The sequence below is a fragment of the Astatotilapia calliptera genome, chromosome 15 (genome assembly GCF_900246225.1).
Source record: "Astatotilapia calliptera chromosome 15, fAstCal1.2, whole genome shotgun sequence".
Classification (NCBI taxonomy): domain Eukaryota; kingdom Metazoa; phylum Chordata; class Actinopteri; order Cichliformes; family Cichlidae; genus Astatotilapia; species Astatotilapia calliptera.
Genome location: NC_039316.1, coordinates 21780931 through 21800139, shown reverse-complemented (window position 1 = coordinate 21800139; position 19209 = coordinate 21780931). Strand labels below are relative to the sequence as shown.

At 44.3% G+C, this 19209-nt stretch overlaps 2 protein-coding genes across 14 annotated transcripts in view; one reads left to right on the top strand and one right to left on the bottom strand.

Annotated features, from left to right (window-relative positions):
• The first annotated feature begins 1075 nt into the window (after positions 1-1075).
• On the top strand, positions 1076-19203 carry fbxo16 (F-box protein 16). 5 transcript variants are annotated; one of them, XR_003274607.1, is made up of 11 exons: positions 1076-1591; positions 1767-1890; positions 2922-2957; positions 3105-3311; positions 3409-3573; positions 3698-3966; positions 5084-5198; positions 5527-5764; positions 6428-6519; positions 17919-18074; positions 18194-19203. XR_003274607.1 is itself a non-coding variant. In XM_026194177.1 (10 exons), exons 1-9 carry the CDS (start codon positions 1464-1466, stop codon positions 6490-6492), a joined length of 1347 nt encoding a protein of 448 aa, XP_026049962.1. In that variant the 5' UTR covers positions 1076-1463; the 3' UTR covers positions 6493-6519; positions 17919-19203. The 5 variants fall into 5 exon arrangements, 3 of the variants coding, with proteins under 3 accessions (XP_026049962.1, XP_026049961.1, XP_026049964.1); XR_003274606.1 differs by having other exon boundaries at positions 17919-18278; positions 18967-19203; XM_026194177.1 differs by having other exon boundaries at positions 17919-19203.
• The window catches only part of fam49a (family with sequence similarity 49 member A), a 31833-nt gene continuing 19795 nt past the window's right edge, over positions 7172-19209 (bottom strand). For 2 of the 9 annotated variants that reach the window (XM_026194187.1, XM_026194183.1), the window contains 11 exons: positions 14968-15047; positions 13149-13270; positions 12292-12397; positions 12061-12197; positions 11842-11919; positions 11511-11627; positions 10329-10408; positions 10117-10243; positions 9964-10034; positions 9115-9174; positions 7172-8560 (listed from right to left, as the gene is read on the bottom strand). In XM_026194187.1, coding sequence (XP_026049972.1) covers positions 8551-8560; positions 9115-9174; positions 9964-10034; positions 10117-10243; positions 10329-10408; positions 11511-11627; positions 11842-11919; positions 12061-12197; positions 12292-12397; positions 13149-13270; positions 14968-15037 — 978 coding nt within the window. In that variant the 5' untranslated portion in view covers positions 15038-15047 and the 3' untranslated portion in view covers positions 7172-8550. Of the gene's footprint in view, positions 8561-8878; positions 9175-9963; positions 10035-10116; positions 10244-10328; positions 10409-11510; positions 11628-11841; positions 11920-12060; positions 12198-12291; positions 12398-13148; positions 13271-14595; positions 14676-14967; positions 15048-19209 lie in introns of those variants that run through there. The other 7 variants (XM_026194180.1, XM_026194181.1, XM_026194188.1 and 4 more) reach the window with 4 other exon arrangements.

Sequence of the window (19209 nt, the reverse complement as noted above, 5' to 3'; positions counted from 1 at the left end):
CCAACAGCACTGTCTGAAAAGCAGCCCCAGACCACGGCAGAGCCTCCACTGTTTTAAACATGGTTGTAGAGACTTCTTCTTGTACCTCTTTCCTGATGACCCCTCGACATACTGATTAATCCAATACTTGAAACGAAGAATTTCACATCCAACCTGTTGTCATTGATTTTCATCCCAGTTCTTGTGTGAAGTGGCATACCTCAGCCTTTTCTCCCTGTTTCACTTCCTGAACAATGGCTTCTTGGCAGCCACCCTTCAACTGAAAGCATTTCTGATGAAGCGTCAGTGAACAGTAGACCGATTATCTGAAGCTCCAGATGCATCTCTCAGATCCCGTGTCAGGTCTTGGGTGGATTTTTTCCCTTGTTTCTTAAGGACATGGCGTTTAGATATTGGGATCTGCTGCAGATGGTTTTGGCTGACAGCTTCCTGTTTGTCCTCCACATGTCTAGTTTTCAAAATGATATAATCCAGCTAGTACATAGTTAAAGCCAAACAGTTGTGCTCTTAAGTTTACATTAAGACATTTGTGTAGTAAATTTCACAATTCTGAACTTGTGTAATATGGCTGGTTTTTGGTTTTGCTGTAATAGTTTTCAGCTAACAGCTCTTTGGGAATCATCTTAATGGTGCAAAGTGATCGTTTGGTGCCAAACTGTGTTGCTGTAGGTGGTGTTTGTAGGTTCAGCTTAACCTTTGGGACCAAATATGCTTTTGCGACTGGTTGCTAGTGCTTAGTGCTTAAAAATACATATTTAAAACTGCTTCTTTGCTGACGTCCTGTCTGTTATGTGTAGAGTAAACAGCGGCTGTGTTAGGTGTTGTTTCATGCTGACTGGTCACAGGTCAGGTTTAAGCGGCTTAAAGACGGAGAGAAGGACGAATCTTTAAATCTCGTCAGAGAGACTTTGAAAGACTTCTTGGTGTCTTTGCTTTTCCAGTGAAACAAACGTTTCTTCGTCAGTCCAATAAAGAGTGAACTATTACTCTGAAGGCACAGGGCTCGTTTCCGGTTACACTCCCGCGTGTCTAACTTGACGCAGTTCTCCGTTTTTCTTCGCAGCAGGTTTTCTGTCCTCGTTGCGCGCGACCGCCCATCCGAGAACGAGCAGGCTTTGAATCAGAAACTTGTGTGACTGCTGGGAGTGAAAGCGTGGAGCTGGAGGCCTGCGGGACACAGCAGACACAGCCCTGAAGATGCTGTTGGTTTATGATTCTTATTACACACCAACTGTTGGTTATTACTCCGTAAACAGATTCGTTTGTCCGGGCTTATTACTGCTGGTTCTGCTGCTGCGACAGTCAATAATAATGCTTTGTTTTTCTGTTGCTGTGTCAGCCAATGCGATGGTCTTTATAGTAACTGCAGTGTCAGGACTTCTGCACCACGTTTGTCATCATTAGAGCGAGGGAGGCCCGCACACTCTGCTTTTCTCTGCAGCGACACCCACATCACCGCCTCCATGTGTGTCACAGGCTGTGACAAGCAGGAGAGCCTACACTCACGGTTACTATGGAAACAAGTAAACTATCCACGGGGAAGTAGGAGAAAGAAGTGTGTGGGCACCAAGGCCGAGCGCGCACCTACAAAGTGAGTTTGGAGCTGAGGAGCTGCGGGTGAGTGAAACACCGCAGGACGGTGTTAGTGTTGGCTGGATTTTAAAAACATGGAACTATTAGGCACTCCTGCTTCATGTACACACATGAACACAATGTGAGGAAAAGCAACACATACCTGAGTAGCAGTTACTGTTTTTGTATCCTAGAGCATCGTCTTTGTTGACGCACTCTGTGATGGCACTTGCAGCAAGATCTTTTGCAAGCTGTTCGAAGACGCAGACCAAACGGAGCACCTGGACTCCTCTGAACAACCCGCGGGCCAACAGCAAGGTCACATCAGCTCACACTGAAACTGTGCCGTCAGCCAAAGGGTGGCTGTTAATAGTTTCAGTAACTTTTATAAGATGTACAGCAGTGTCGTAGAAAGTAAAACTAACTACATCTTTTGATGGACGTGACAAAATGTAAATGTCTGTGTTAAAGCTGGTGAAGTAGAAAAGGGGGACACAAAAGTACAGACCTGAGTACATAAAACAGCTCTAACAGTGGAGTCAAGCGACTCTCAGCTTCTTTTTAAATGTTCCCTTCGCTGCAGTAAGATTTATGTCTGTTTCAGCCTGTGCTTGCAGGACCAGGTGTTTGCCTGACGCACTCTTGAAACCCCCCAAAATTATCCACAATAAAATAATTTGATTACATCTAAATTGAATTTACTTTATTGGCATACATTCAGTTTATATGAAGCTAATTTTTCTTAATGACTAATTATTTAAATAAATAAGCCTTAGATTTTAATTTTTCTTTAAATTATTGCTTCCTGTTTATGCCGGCAATTTGATTTAATTTTTTTTAACATATAATGTGTTTAGTAAACACAGTCACAAAGCAGGAAATCATAATAATGTCCGTGGATGATCTAGACAGGCAATAATATCTAAATTAATTTGCAAATATTTGTTTTTTTACTTTATAGTTATTTTAAAGAAATTCCTTTTAATGAAATGCATTCATTAATTTATTTGCATCTGTGTACTGGTTGCATTGGTCACTTCATTGGTCCTGGTCCTGCTTCATTATGTAAACAAAGGCGCTGTCATTAAAAGTGTTTTGTGAGCTGAGCTTCTGATTATTTGTGGATCAGCAGCAGGCTGTGACTGCCCTCACTGTCAGAACAACACCGGGCTGGCTTTGCTTTAGTGTGGAAGCTTGAACGACATTGGCTCATTTCCTTGTTTTCTGTTTGACGGTGTTGGTCTTCCATAAATACCAAGTTCCTCGAAAGATTAAACAACTAAAAAATTTAAAACTGAATACTTTGGATACTATAGTTGTTAACCTTTGTCACTGTTGTCTCATTGTAGGTGTTTGAAGAGAGACGAAGCCTTCTAGCAAAGTGGGTATGTGTGAGCAGATGAATGAAGAAGCACCTAATGCGCCCTTACAGTGATCCCAGCGTGAGCTGAAGCCCACACAAATCCAGCTAGCAGTTAGAAACCATGCTGTGCTCACTGCTTTTCTGCTGTATTCTTTCATGTCTTTACCAGTTTGACAGGTGGTCTGACAGTCAGAGGAAGGCGGTGCTGCAGGACTTGGTGTTGAGCTGTTCAGTGGAGCAGCTCAGGTTCCTGAGCCTCAGTGTGAGCAGACAGCTCCCCCTGCAGGCCGCAGACTTCACCTGCCTGCTCCCCAGAGCCCTCTCCCTGTATCTCTTCTCCTTCCTGGACCCACGCAGCCTCTGTCGATGTGCCCAGGTACACGTGGATTCATTTATGGGGAGTGACGTAAAGTTTTGGCCCTTGTTCTTGTGAAGAAGTCTGGTAAATGAATGATTCGATCCTCCATGCGCAGGTGAGCTGGCAGTGGAAGAGCATTGTGGAGCTGGACCAGCTGTGGATGCCCAAGTGTCTGAGGCTCGGCTGGCTCCTCAGCTCCTCCCCGACACCATTCGAACAGGGCGTCTGGAAGAGACACTACATCCAGACAGTCCAGGAGCTGCGGCTGAGCGTCCTGCAGGTTAGGAGATCCCGAAGAGATTTAAACAATTATCCTACCTTTGTTTAACAACTCGATAACACAAAATAACATTAAAATCTAGCTTTCAAAAATCAAAACAAAATAAAAGTCCCTTTTTTCCCAGGGTGCTTCATCGCAGCAGCAGTTTGTGGTTTCAGATGTCGCAGCAGCAAGCCGTGGTCACAAAGAGCCGTCAGAAATAGCAGCCATCAGGTTGGAGGAGTGTCCAGCATCCACCAAGCAGCAACCTGGAAGCAGCTCCAGCACAAGACTGAGACAGGAGAAGCAGCCAGGTGCACCCCCACCATGGAGAGACTCTGACAGACGTCCCAAAGACACACTGCGCTTCAACTACCTGGACAATCTGGACCCCATCGAACAGGCGCTGAGAGCGTAAGACGGCAGGGAACATTTGCTGAATCACGTCTGGCATTAATGAGGCTTTAAGGTTCTTTATAGTGACGGCCCCACAGTGGCTGTAGCTCAGGTGGTAGAGTGGGTCACCTACTAATTGGAAGGTTGGTGGTTTGAGCCCCGTCTGCTCCAGTCTGCCAAATATCCTTGGGCACGACACTAACCCTAAGATGCTCTGTAGTGCATCCGTTGGCGTATGAATGTGTTTAAATTGCAGAGAGAAATAGAATAGTGGGGAAAAAGTGCTTTGATTGCTCAGAGTAGAAAAGTGCTATAAGAACAGGTGCATTTGGCATTAAAATATTATAAATCCCAAACAGTGTCCTGTTAGCATGCACCAGGCGTCTGTGGAGAGAAAAAGTTCCCATTCAACAGGAAGAGACCTACAGCAGAACCAAGCCATCTGCCAAAATGGATATAAATGATGGACATTAACAACACATAGAGCTCTGACAGCTCAATGAATGCCTCGGTGTTTTTTAACCAGACATAATATGTGAAAGAAACTTATCAGTCATAGAGTAGACATCCTCTAAAGCACAAACTGCTTTGTCCTTGTTTATGGTTCAAATGGGGACCAATATTTATTATATCAACATCACAAAGGAACTAGAAACGTTTGAGCTGGGTTATGTCATATTTGGGGGCTCGTCCGGGAAATTTTAGACTTGCTTGTGGAGAGAGGGTAGCATCAGAGGTTTTTCTTCACACCGTGCTTTCATCACAGTGTTTTTCAGGTCTGGGAGAACCCAAAGACCAGGATATTGCAGGAGGGCATTTTAATTTATTTAGAGCTCGTGGAGGAACCCTTTGCAACTCACCTTAGAGTGGCAGTGCAAGAGTCAGCAGGTGTTGCCTGGACTTAATAGTTGATTAATTAATTTGCATTTCAGTAATTTTTCATGATTCTCAGTTTTTGACTTTCATCTTATTGGCTGCCCCATCAGAAGGTTTGAACAGGTGGTGGGTGGGGCGATTTCTGCCTCACAACTGTCTGAGGGCTGAGCGGTTTCACCACAGCGTTCACTTGCAGATAAACTGATGTCATTATCATGCATGATCGTTCCCCTTTACTGACTCTGCTGTCTTTCTCCAGGCAGATGAGAAACAACAGCGCCTCCACCTGCTGCACTAACACATCAAAGGCGGATGATGGGAAAAAGAAAACACTCTCTGAAGCAAATTATAAACTACGCAAAGCCAAATCGCTGGTAAACCACTCCCCATTCATCATCAGTGCCATATGGCTGTGACCTCCTTGTCTTAATCACAGGGAGATAATAAACGGAGACAAATCTCTGGAGACTGCATCCAGCAGGCATCATGCATTATGGAACAGCGTTTGCACAGCGGGAGGCAAATTATGCTGATGATGGTGTTTGAGGGAAGGGTGGAGGAGAGGGTGAAATAGAGGACACTGCTGCATCTAATATTCAGGCCTTGGTGGAATTACTGTATATTTATTTAAGATCTGGGTTTGCACTATACAGCATACCACACTTAGACTGTGTTACTATGAGGTCACATCTCTTCTTTCAGATGTTCCTCAGCTCCAGCAGCAGACCCCACAGTCTTCCTCATGATCAGACACAAACTCACCCCACATGGACATCGCACAGTATCGCTGATCACCCCGTCACTGGGGAGTCTGCTGAGCGCCTTCTCCACTTATCCCAGTGGAACGCCGGGATCCGTCCGAAGCCGGCGAGGACGCCGGTGCCTCGGCTGAGTGTGGAAGGGCTCAGGGCGTTCCAGCGTTCACACAGGAGCGTTCCCAGTAAGTTTTCACAGTTCCTGCTGTTCCTCTGGGCTGAGTATGATGTAACTCCACATCAACAAGAAACCCCCTCAGGACAAACTGTAGGTTCAAAAGCTTCTGCAGGAAAGTGACTGCGTGCAGTTTCGCTCCCAAATGCTGAGAGGAGATTAATCATTTACTCTGTACTGCAAAATATTAATATACTCTTTGTGCGCTTGTATAAAAAGTTATTTAGGTCTCATACAGGGCATGTTTTGCTTTAGCCTAACAATTGTGGAATATAACGTAACATAAGAGGTCTGCTTCGTAGCAGAAGAAACACTGAGTGGATAAAATGTAGCTTAAGAATGGAAAATGCTCAGAACTGATTCTTCAGTTTATGAAGGCGAACAAACGAATCTTGTTTTTTTTAAAAAGCAAATAATTAAGCAGATGTTTCTTAAACTCCAGAATCAAGGGAGGGGTGGATTTATAAAATCCTAAAGAATCTATATTGTGTGTAGCTCTGGTGTACTGGTGTGATATAATTTGATTGATTTAAGCCTGTCCACAGTGTACAATCAGCACTGAAAGATGACACCAACAAAAGCTGCAAAGAGTCTGAGAAGCAGAGGAGGAACAGTGTGTGTGAGAAGTGGTGCAGGTGTTACCAGTCTTAAAAACTGTATTCGCTGACTGTAGGTGCACCCCTGTTTGAGGTTCAGCCCTGGACCGCGTCTGCATCACATTCGCAAGAGAAGAAGTAGATCGCCCCCTCCTGGAGGAAAACAGAAGTACAGTCTGCAACCTCAAGACCTTGAGCTTCAATCTTTCTGCACATGCAGTGTGTAACCCTGACTAGATGTAGACAGATGGATCATTAGGAAAAATATTTGACATTTAATTCTACAAGAGAAATGACAAAGAGACAATGTCACCCATTTGTAGACAGTAATTCTAACGTATTTCTGTATTAGTACTGTGTTATCAGACGGGATGGGCAAATTAACTTAGAACCCCCCCCCCGCCCGCCCCCCAACCCTGTAAGAGTCTACAAAAAAAAAAATTGAGCCTATCCGCACTTGATTAATTACAACAATTAATAATTTCCTGATGATTTTATGACTCCAGCAGGTCTTCGGGTGCTGATAATAATGGACACCAATATATTTAAAGTCTACTTTTTGCTAGCCCAGATCAGCACATTACAAATGCACCATGCTAATGAGACGAGCTACTTAATGGTAAAGTGACCTCATTAGCTCGCACGTTTGTCCAAATATTTACCCAAATTTAAAAACAACAAGACTTTAAAATCTGAAAAACTTAAAGCATCAAAACAGCTGCATTTTATATACAGACGTTTTAATACTTCTAACATGAACACTTCAGTTTAAAATTGCTGAGTTATAATCAGCTGTAACACAAGAACGCCAAAACAAACGGTGTGTGTAAGAAATGTACCACCTTTATTATCCAGTCCACACGTCCCAGTCAATATGCAACAACACAGCAAAGCCATTTCTAACACCAGTGAGTCTGAACTCCAGAAATATGTAACAGTAAATGTCAGTTTGAGACAAAGTAACTGATTTTGATCAGTATTCAAAACAACTTGTCAACACACAGCATATGTTGGGCAAAGAGGGAAGCCTCGTGTACATCAATTATGACAGACAGTCATTTTTTTATTAATAATAATAAAAAAAAATCCACTTCAGTCAGATATGAAATATCACTCTCATACGCACAGCCGGCTTCAAACGAGCTTTCACTCGTTGCATATAAACATGGCCTCCAAAATGTATGTATATATATATATATTACTAAATACAAGAGAAAGAAACTTATATGAAAGACTGTGTTAATTTACTGTTAACTAATCAGAGGATGAATGTTAAAGACCAGGAGTGTATTTATAGCTTTTGGATTCAAAATAAAGTAAAACTGTGGATGTTTCACAGGTTACGTCCTAACACGTGTCGGCCTGCGGCAGCTTTTAAGGCAAATGTGGCGCTTCGCAATGAGCCACAGACACCACAGGGGTTAATCGTCACTCGTGGATGACACAGTTATTACTGTAATTAGGTCGCGTTGTAAAAAGGCTCAAACAACAGAGCGTACAGCAGTTGAACAAAAACAAAGTAAAAGTTGACTGCTGTGCACGAGGATTCATTGCTTCGTATAATAGACGTGCTGTCCTGATGCACCGGTGATCAGATGACATTACAAATGAACTAAAACTAAAATTAAAGCACAGATTGTCCAACCGACTGTGAGCAGGCTCGAAACAAAACCCCCCAAAATCAGAGAGAACCGTTCTTCTAAAACGACAGCAGAAGAACGAGCTACAGGCCGTGATCAGTGACAACAACCTTACACTCCGATGTTTCATTTGAGTTTCTCAGGCGTGAGTCTTGGAATTGCTCAGAAGACTATGAGTTTACACATGATCAAAAACCATATAAAAACAATCTGGACACATTTCCCCTCCCAGTCCAGGAGAAATGTTACTCAATTCTTTCCTCAAAGAGACTCAAAAACAAAAGTGGAAAACAGAAGAAAACAGAATTTATTCAGAAAATTAAAGACATTTTTGGCTTTTCTTTTAAAGAAAGTTCAACAGCAAAGCCTCGCAGATTAAAAGTCACTCAGAAGACGGAAAACACACAATTATTGTCACGCAAGTCAAACACGACTGAGTAAAACGCGGCGGGTTCGGTGACGTCTTTCACCGACTTCTCATCAGTCGCACCCCTCAGCTTTGACACGCTGGATCTCACTGGACGTGCAAAGTCCGGTTTCATGTTCACAGTGGGTTTAATTCAAAGGCTGCTGGAGTTTGAACACAGAAAAGAGAGAGAACACACCAAGGTGCTCTTAGTGAAACATCGCCCCCTGCTGTAGTCTTCAGCCCTTCACGGCGACACAAACGATTAGAATGATTGTGCGTCTCATTGTGCGCGAGCCGACACACGCGAAGATGAAATATCTTCAGCGTCTGTCTGGATTTGAGGAGAAACAGTTTGATGGCCACAGTTCCAAATAGAAAATTGAAAAAGTACATTTTAAAGGACGTTTTCCTGCTGCCTGGGATCTTTATTTGTGAGCGCTGCTCGCAAAGCTCAGCACATGTGAGGCTGATAGGCAACCATCATTTGTGCTCTGACCGCTCGAGGCAATTATGTGAAGCTTCTTTCTTTTTGCACAGTGTGTACATGATCTGCAGGCTTCAGTAACTTGGAGGGAATCACTATGCAAATACACAAAAGTATTAACATCGACTCTTTAAATAATGTAAACATATACATCTTATCTGAGGTCAGAGCAGTGATCCTCTTCATATCTATTTATATATATATATTTATATAAGAGAGAAGGAATATTACTGGAGCATCGTCCGGATGTTCTTCGGAGTGGTCTCGTCATTCAGGTGTTTTGTGGTGAATCTGAGGAGAAAAAGGAGTGGGAGTGGACGTTAGTGCACCAATGAAAACACCGAGGCCGCATAAAGAAGCTCCAAAGGAATTCTTGCTGACAAACACAAAAGCCATTTTCACATGTGCAGTTTGGACAGTTCTGTGAGAATCAGGTCAGGAAACTTCCCACGGTTCAGGAAACTGTGCTCCTCAGACACGTTCACACTGCTGTGGTTTAGACCAGCGGTCCCAACCCCCGGGCCAGCACCGGTCCGTGATTCGTTGGGAATCCGGACGCCAGAGTTGAGGCTCAGGTGTGAAATGTATGGGTTTTTAGTGTTTTTATTGTTGGGTGTTATGAATAAATCTTTTTTTGGTACTGGTTTATTTTGTTGTATTTATCCGCGACACCTTAAAGTCCGGTCTGTGAAAATATCATCGGACATAAACTGGTCGGGGACGCTGGGTTAGATGATAAGGTAGCTGGAGACGTGTGCAGCCACCTAAACCTGCTCGCTGGCTTCAAATACACCAGACTATCACCTGTACCAACCAACCCAGTGTGACATCACACACCTGCCAGCTCCCTTTTGCAAAGACCAGGCCACGTCCAACCGGATATTTGCTTTCAGCAGGTGGTTTTTTAAGGTAACTGTGTGGACATGGTTACAGTTCAGCTTTACCTCGGCAGGCACACGTACAACCTCTCATAACTTTCACAGCCAAAATTGGTCCATAGCATGAGTCAGAATCTTACATACAACCAGAATCAAACCCACACAGGAAAACTCGGCATCCAAAGGCGAGCTGTGAACCTACTTGAGTGCATTCAGGAGACCTTCTACGTTGTCTGCTGGCTGGTCCTTCAGGACCTTTATGCAGCCTTTCATCTGAAGACAAATCAATGATGTCAGCAATGACTTACAATACTGTGTGTGTGTGTGTGTGTGTGTGTGTGTGTGTGTGTCTTACATCTATCTTGGAGGACTTGTTGAAGGCGCCGTTGGGGTGGACGTGGTCATACAGAATGATGACTCCAACCATGACCCTCATGCAAAACAAGAGCGTGTCCTCACTGCTGAAACGACTTGAATACTCTCTGCACGCACACAAGAGGAGGATCAGGAAAGTTTAATGATTTACGTGTGTGTGTGTGTGTGTGTGTGTGTGTGTGTGTGACTCACGGCGTCTCAAGCATGACTTTACAGACGCTGGCCATGGTGCTGAGACAGTCTGTTGTGTTCTCCAGTGGAAGCGTCTTGTTCTGAACAAAGTCACATGTTTTCATTACAAAGGCTGATGGGTAAAATAATTTTAGACCTGAAGTTAAATTTCTGAAAAACAAGCGCAAAAAGGAACTTTGAACCTCGTTGTCCTGAAATAAAAGAGGAACTTTAGGCATTGACCTGTGGCCATCAATCTGCTGCTCTTCAGCTTAACAACAAAAGAAAATCATTCACAGAAAGATAAAGTAACTAAAGATAAAGTAACTAAAGATAAAGTAACTAAAGATAAAGTAACTAAAGTGCCACATGTAGTGTTTTTTTGTCATTTGAAAGATCAAAGCTGTGGCTCAGTATTCAGAGAAGCTCGTCTACAGCTGAAGGTCTGTGGCTCCATCTGTAGCTGCTGTGGTTTCTCCTCAGGTAAGATCCTGAGAGTCAAGGACCCGTGAAACATCCATCCAGCCTGTGTGTGTGTGTGTGTGTGTGTGTGTGTGTGTGTGTGTGTGTGTGTGTGTGTGTGTGTGTGTTAGCTGAGAGTGAAAAAGCTCGATACGAATCACTGCCTGTTCATGGTGGACTAAACTAGGAGAGGGCAGAGACAACACTGACCTACACAGTAATCTGATGGCGCGGTCAGATTGGCTAAATGAGTTTAAGAGGCAGCATCGGTCACTCGACAGAGACGTTTGAACCTGTCCACAGACATGTTGTCTGGTTAACTGCTGACTCTAAAGCTTGATTCAGACTTCAGTGGGAACTCTGTGTCCTCCGCACCATCCGAGTCGCTGCGTCGACCTGATGGAAAGTTTCTCATGCGCCACGTTTAGGATTAAAAATACTTCCGGTTACAATGTGAGTGACAACGATGACAATGACAGTAACGTGTTTCTGTGTTTGGCCTCAGACACAGAAAACTAAAGAGCTGAAACATAATGTTTGAAGGTTGCCCTGCAACCCACTGTGACAGATCCACCCACTGTGACAGATCCACCCACTGTGGAAAACAATCAGTTGGAAATGACCAAACAAAAAAAAGCTGATATTTGTGTCACATTTATGAGGACAGACTCAACAAATATTGCTTTGATGAAATGCATCATCAAAGCCAGGAGGAACTCGCCGGCTGTGTTAGACTCGTACCTCTGTCACAAAGCTTGTGGTTGCATTGCTGAGTGTTTTCAGCATGGGTGTGGCCTCCGCGTAGAACAGAGACATCCTGTTGGCCATCTCGTTGTTGACTTCATTCTCTATGTCCAGCTGTGGGTGCAGAAATAACCACGAGGCTTCAGGTTTATTCCCACTGCTGAGCAGAAACAAGCGCCCTACTCTGCCAACATCAGGCTGCCAGGTTTAGATGAAAAAACGAATCTGATCAGTTTGTTCTCGTCCTGACTCCTCCCTCTTTTAGACAGAGTACGTCCTCCAGACACAAATCTGACTAAAACAGGAAAAGATTTTTCCCCAGACTCACGTTCATGTTGTTTATCTGGTTTCTGCTGATGGTCCTTCTGTAGTAGCTGAAGTCGTTCTGGATGGCAGGATTCCTCATCTACGGCAAAACAAAGAGACAGTCATCATTTCGCCATCACACACGCACACGTTTGATAAAGCCGTGCAGTACAACACACGAGGTATCGGGATAAGGCTGACTGTGTGTGCGTCTGAGTTTAGCTCGAGTGTTTCCACAGACCTTGAGCTCATCAAAGCGCAGAGTGAAGTGGAGGATCTCAGCGAACTGTTTGGCCAGCGCCTGCTCCCTCTCCAGGTGCTGAGTGGGCGTGAGGGGCGGACACGTCAGGGACTCCAACAAACTCTGCAGAGCCTTCTCTGTACACACAAACACACACAATCTTAAATGTGATGAGAAATTTGACTTTAACGTAACCTGTTCAGTAACAGAAAGGAGGCGTTTGTTCAGCACCTAGTTTGAGGGAGAAGCTGTAAAACCTCTTGAGTTTGATGACCAGCGGGCAGACGGAGTTCCACGCCTTCTCCTGCAGGCTGTGATCGCTGGGGTTTTGGATCGCCTGGAACCAAAGAAACACTCGTCAACCGTCACACGCATCCCAACAGCACGGAGCGACGCACACAGATCTAAAATGGTAAACAGGGCTTTCTGTATGATAACAGAAGCATTCGCAGCAGTTTGAGCCGTGTGGTGGCAGGCGTCTCTCCACTTGCTGTCGCTGTAAAGATGAAACAGTTACACTTAAGTAAAAGTCCATTATTATTACAGCTTTATATATTTTTCCATGTATGCAGTTCTTCTGTACCACAGACTATTGAAGTCAAAGTGAACAACAGCAAAGCTGCCCCCTCCAGGCGACTGATTACAGTCAGAATTTGCATGAAGGACTTGACTTGCAGCTCATTCTGTGCAGCTGATTGAATTCACAGTCAGCTGTTTAGTAACGAGCTTCTGCAAACGTTGTGGGTCGGCTGTGAGCTCGGTTACTGAAGGAGAGCAGGAAAAGGCCATAACTTTGATGTCAGTGATCACTGGGACTGTGCATCCATACTGCATGCACAGCACACTACTGTGACTAAAGTCTGCTTCAAGTGTAATGTGATTACAATAAGCCAAGAACAGTGAGGAGTAGAAATGCTCCCACAACACAGCTGAAGCTGTCGCGAACTTGCATCAGTCCGACATCGTAACTCGCTCACACGGTTTGGGAGTTAGTGACGGGACAGCTGCCATGTTTGGCATTACGGAACGAATCCAGAGATTTCCACTCAGGATTCTTCGCCATGCCGTGTCTCTGCGCTTCTCCTTACATCTCTGATCTCCTGGCCAGCCCCTTTGTACGACTGCAGGCCACCCAGGATGCTCTCAGACTCCTGGAGGACTGAATTCACCTGGTTCCACACCTCACGCTCTCCGTCTGTCGGCTGTGCATCTAAACACAAACATATATCAGAACACAAGCCAACAAATGGCACTCTTGTATAATTACAGACAAACTTCAGTGGGTTTTTTCCATATTGATGTGAAACCGTGTTAGTTAATGAAAGCTAGCACCGAGTGCAGGAAACGAGCATGCTCGCTGAACGCGTTCGCTGCTAGAACGGAACTCGCCGTTCGTTTGAAATGGGAAACCCGACAAAACAAAAACGTTCAGCAGCACGACTCGAGTGAGGGACATCACTTCAGACAATACAACTGAGCTCTTTTACAGTCAAACCAAAAACTGCCTTTAATGGTTTTAACTGCAAAAAGCCAAATCACTGCAGTGAAAAGCACTAAACTGGCTCCATCGTCTTCCAGCACCTCGGACCGAATGCACGCGGCAGCCTCGAGCTTCAAACGAGGCCACATTTACGCCAATAACACACAAACGTATCTGAATATGGCAGCTCACATTAAGGCAGATATTTTGAATATTTGACTGTAAAAGATGAGAGATGGGCAGAGTGTGTGTGGGGGTCAAAGGTCAGTGTGCCTGCACAGGGTCATCCAAAGCGTGCCGTAGCTTGTACGTGCTCGAGCGACAGCCGTGACTGACTGAAACAAATATCAGGTCTAAGGTACGTACGAGCTCACCGGCTCTTAGTCTCCTGCTGCATGCATATTTATGACACCATGACCCCTGCTTCTTCATCTCAGCTCTGGCAGCTCAGTTGTAAAAACGTGTGAGGTAATGCAAACTCTCCAAGCCTAGCCAGACCCGTCTAAGACTCAGAATAGAGAGCTGGTTATCATGACCACAGAGAGTCTAAATATAGAGCAGCGCTGACATTAAAACTCTGTCTGCGCTGCTTTGCATTTCAAAAACCTTCCACTCCTATCATTTCCTCTCTGCTGAATAAACAAAGCCTGGGGTTGGCTACAGCGTGCGAGCTGCTGAAATGCCACTGTGGAGGCGTAGTGTGTGTGTGTGTGTGTAAACATTATGTTTACATTATGTCACATTTGGGTGCATGAAATGTATCACAAACACAAAGAGGTGCATGCGGACGAGTTAGTAAAAGCAGACGGCAAAGGTCAAGGGTCAGATCCATTCCTCTTCTGCTTGGCACACAAAGAAAAGAGTTCCTATTCTAAAACAGGGCTGAAATTAATCATGAATTTTAATAACATTAGAAATTCAATGGAGGAAGGTTCACAGCGGCTGAACAGTCTGACCCCTGACCAGCCGGAGCGGCTACAGAGAGGCTAAAGGGACGACTGGTTGAGGGGAAAGGAGAGCGTGGGAGCAAGAGGACAGGCAGAAGCTGCGCTCACTTTCAAAATCAAGGAAAAAGTTTGGCCCCTGTTCAAACTCTGTGCACGTGAGCACTTTTAATAGATTCCCCATTTGGTTTCTGCAAGAGAGAGAAAGGAGAAAGAAAGGAGGAAGAGCATGTGTGATGTTAAAGAGCCACCGAAAAAAGGGAGAAAAGAAAGTTGTTTGATTAGCGACGGGCGATCAGAGGCGATGCTGCGGGAGGTCGCGACCGAGCCAAGAGGGGGGCGAGGAAAAAAGAGGAGAGAATAAGAGGACGCCTTCACAGTTTGGTCATTGAGAGCAGAGGCTGACGGAGAGAGAAGAAAGAGCAGAGCAGGCTACACCTCCTTCTCCATCCAGCTTTTGTCCCACTGCCCCGCCACACTTACTTTCAAAGTCCAGGAAAAAGTGTGGATAGTTCTCTATTTCCCTTGTTAGGACTTTTAGCAGGTTACCCATTCCAGCAAACCTGATGGTTAAAAAGAGTCGTCACCATAACAGATAGCAGTACATACAGTTTCACAAAAACACGTTCAGTGTGGCTGATTTCAGACCAGGAGCTGGATATTAAATGATGCTGCCTTACAGCAGCGCCTCTGAAGACCAACCAGGCCTTTTAATTAACTACCTGCAGTGAAAACTTTCTAAACAGACAAAACTATCAATCAAAAGTTTACAAAATAAAATCAAATATTTGCTCTTAGTCAAGTTCTTTTTGTTTTTAATGCCCTTTCTCTTCTTCTTCCTGATTGGCTGCCCCTCGCAAACAAAAGATTCAAATACAAGGTGGGTGGAGTCAGCTAAGCTTAAAGTCTGCGCTCTTGGCTCACGTATACGCCGACTTCATTGCTTGAAGGTTTGGCTATGTTTACTGTACCATGCGCAGGGTGGGAAAAACTTATTGTCCTTTTATTTTCTAAATTGAATCCTTGCTGCCGACCTTTCCGTCCATCATCCCTTTGACAGAAATGAAACCAACCACGCACCAAGCTTTGATAGCTGATCTGAAAATGCAGACCTTTCTTTTGGATTCAGGCGTCTCTGAAATCAGCCAAATGCAGAGTCCTAAATTACAGTTACACTCTATAAAGCTTTTATTGGAGGCAAAGGGCAGCAATTTCCTGGGAAAAGTCTCCCTCCCCCAGCTATGACGGGTGGTCACAAACTCTGTAATCACAGTGGGCCTAAACCTACAGCAGCATAACGTCAGGAACGCACAGAGATGCAGATAGGAACAGTGTAACCCTGTTTATTTTTAAAAAACTGAATTAGCTGCTGCAAAAATGATTTTAAAGTCTGTGTTAGTATATTTGGCACACTTGCATTTTTACACAGTAAAGATAAACACGAGTCTTCTTTTCTCACACATTAACAGCCAACTTCCCTCGACTTAAGCCAGAGAGTGAAGTGGCAACAATAGAGACTCTGTGCAGCAGCGTGCACATGATAGTCACACTGCATTTCTCTGCACAGCCTCCAGCAAGCTGTCCGCTATTTTTCAACCGTGGTATTCGCTGCACATCCTGCGCTCGTCATAAATTCAGATATAACTGTGTGCATAATAACAGGCTGCATACTGTTCCTACAGCCTTTGATTGGGAGGAAATTATATACCTTAAAAACGCATCAGATTATTAAATTCATGCAGAGCAGTCAGACTCGGGGTTGCACCAGCAGGGGGCAGTGTTGACGTATGCCTACATTCACTAACTACTGTGACGTGTCATGCTGGTACATGTGCTGCTGTGCAAGCCTTATTTGTTCAGGGCAGACTCTAACCTGTGGCTACGAGTCCGCAGCTGCTTCATCTGCAGCAAGACTCCACCTCCCCACCCCTCAGGTACCATTAAAACTGACAGCTGACTTTAAGACTGCGAAGAGTACTTTTCCCCTCTGAGATAAAACGGTCCAGTCAAGTACATTTGTGGTTGTTTTCATTTTGTGTGCACTGGGAATAAAAGATGATCAAACATTTAAGAAACAACCACGTGGTCTAAAGCCGTCATGCATCACTGTGATCGGTACCTCTCTGAAGACTTTGCACTACGAGTCGCTTCAGTTCCTTGGCTCAAAGCTGAGCCTACCGCACATGTTTGGGGATTTGACCTGTTGCTGCATCTCCCTGACATTCTGCAGCACCTGGCTGCCACACTGTTACACGCTCTCGTGCACTGTTACACGCTCTCGTGCACTGTTACACGCTCTCGTGCACTGTTACACGCTCTCCTTCCTAAACTACACCAGCTCACTTTTAACGGCCTACAGAGAGCGATTCATGCATGTGCACCTACTCACACAGCCAGTCCATCACTTTATCTACAGTACAGCTATAATAAAGGTGACCTCATTTAAAGTTTTATTCTATTGTATTAAAAGTTGAATACAACATCATGTATAGTTTTTTTAAACTGTACAAAAACAGGAGAATTATTGGACTTTGTGTTCAATTAAGTAAATATGAGATGATAAAAAACCAGCACACACTGTAGGCGTGAAACCAGTCAAATATCGCTCTCATGATGTCACTGATCTTCTCTGACGATCTGAACGAAACCCAATCAGCGTCCTTTAATGACGCATCTAAATGGGATGTGACCGCGTCACCATTTTATGTTTATGGACTGAATTACACCAGCGAGTGGCAGGTTGCACAACAAAGAGCACGTCTGGGTAATGTTTACTGTCAGATCATTAGGTACAGTTATGGCAGAGGTTGTGTCTCTTAGTTCGAGCTTCTTGGTAACACCTGGTACTACAGGTAGGCCAGTAATACACCAACAGTAGTGTCTGTGCGAGCGTCTTGTTTCACTCGAGACACAAGTGGGAAGAGGGTGGGGGGAGGGGGCTCACAGGTCGAATGTTTACAGCGTGTTTACAGAAATCGTGTTTGGGCCTGTGACGATGCTAGCATTAGCTTCCTAGCTCCCTCCTAGCTAGCTCCCGTTGCCCACAGATGGTGTAAAAGGGTGAGCCGCAGACTGCAGGTCAGAAAATGAAGCCAGTGTGGAGGAAGCTTAAACATGAACTCCATCTGAAGGCTGCTGTCGAGAGCTGAGGTTGAGATGATGGACGTTTATGGTTTTCTGTGTTGACCTTTAAACACCTTTCCAAGAATTGATGGGCTCGGTCACACGTTGTGGGTCACATTAAATAAACAAACAAGTCTATTTTGTAAATATTAATCATACTACGTTTTAAAATGAATGATCATCGGTGGCACGAGAGCACACACCCAACAGCTAAGGACTTGTGGTTGACAAGTAGTCCACCAGCCGGTGAGTACGTGGTTTCACACCCATCTTTACTCATCACATCCTTTTTTTTTTTTTGCACAACCAAGATGGCGGCGATGGTGGAAACGCTCAGACGCGCGATCGACACCCTGACAAGATGCAGGATCTAAAACTCCACCAGCCATCCTTTAAATACAGTCTATGAGAGGTGTGAGGTATTAACGTGCACATCAGCACGCTTCTTATTACAGTCTGCGCTTCAGGTAACATTACATTCATTTGGTGTTTTGAGCTACTGGAATCAAACTTTGATATAACCGCGACTCCTTTATGTTCCACTTGTTTTAATAAAGGCGGTTTTGTTGTGTTCTTCCTCTTTCAGTGGCAGTTATCGAGTATCTGTGGAAACTCGTGTGAAGAGACGACTCAGTGAAGAATACGCTGAGAGTGGAACTAGAAATCATGAAGTGAGTTCGAGATTAAAGCGGTTTCCCTAAAAGAGAGAAGAAATTAAAAATGCAATTTGTTGAACATAATCTGCATGTCTAAATGGTGAAGCCTGTTGTTCTGTGAGTAGATCTTTTGTGTTAACACATGAGCTACCTTTGTGCTACACGTGCTGCTCTCAGAGACCAAAACTCTGCTGCTCTAATCTCAATTTAAGCATTGCTGCTGCAGTCTGTGCTGCCATCTCAAGGCTATTTAAGCTTTGTAATTAAAGCTAATTCTATGCACTTAAAGCACCAAAATGAGTTCTCTGGTTAAACGACCTCCTCTGCCGTCTGGGGAGTCCCAACCAACACGTGCTCAGAAAGAAAATCCTGATCGGAGCAAACTGGCAACACAAATTATTTGTAGAGTTGGAGCTTTATTCTTTCAAATAAAAAAATGACAGATAAAATAAAAATACTGACAGATATTTCATGGCAGTCTCAAAAACGTACTTTAAACCTACCATGAGCTCACTGGTGATTTTTTCCTTTTTAGATGAATAAATAAATTCAGGCAACAAGTTCGACCCTCAAAAACACAAAAATAAAAAAAGGGAAGTTCCCACTGACAGATGCTACACTCAATTATGAAATTACACAGAGGTGTTTAAAGGAGGCACTGACCCTTTTCAATTTTTCTCTTCTAACTTTGTTCATTGCAAAGTTGCACAGATACCTTTGGAAAACCTGAACGTCCTCCTCAGATCCTGTAACTACCAAACGAAGGTTTGGCTGTAAAGCCCAGAGAACGAGGAGCTTTCTGAGGCTTAACACAACAACCGCGGGCTGATCCCAGCTACCTAAGATCATCTAAACCACAGTGTTGCTGCTGGCTGACGTGTCTTAGCGGCAGCTTGGAGTGCCGACTGTACGAACATGAAGCATGCTGTGGTCATGAGTGATGTAC

What these genes read in the sequence shown, in the direction of transcription:
- fbxo16 (XM_026194176.1), top strand. Translation starts at nt 1,464, where the DNA reads ATGTGTGTCACAGGCTGTGACAAGCAGGAGAGCCTACACTCACGGTTA. An exon ending in GCCGAGCGCGCACCTACAAA is followed by an intron (nt 1,592 to 1,766) that starts GTGAGTTTGGAG and finishes TTTGTATCCTAG; the next exon opens with AGCATCGTCTTTGTTGACGC. An exon ending in GAAGCCTTCTAGCAAAGTGG is followed by an intron (nt 2,958 to 3,104) that starts GTATGTGTGAGC and finishes TGTCTTTACCAG; the next exon opens with TTTGACAGGTGGTCTGACAG.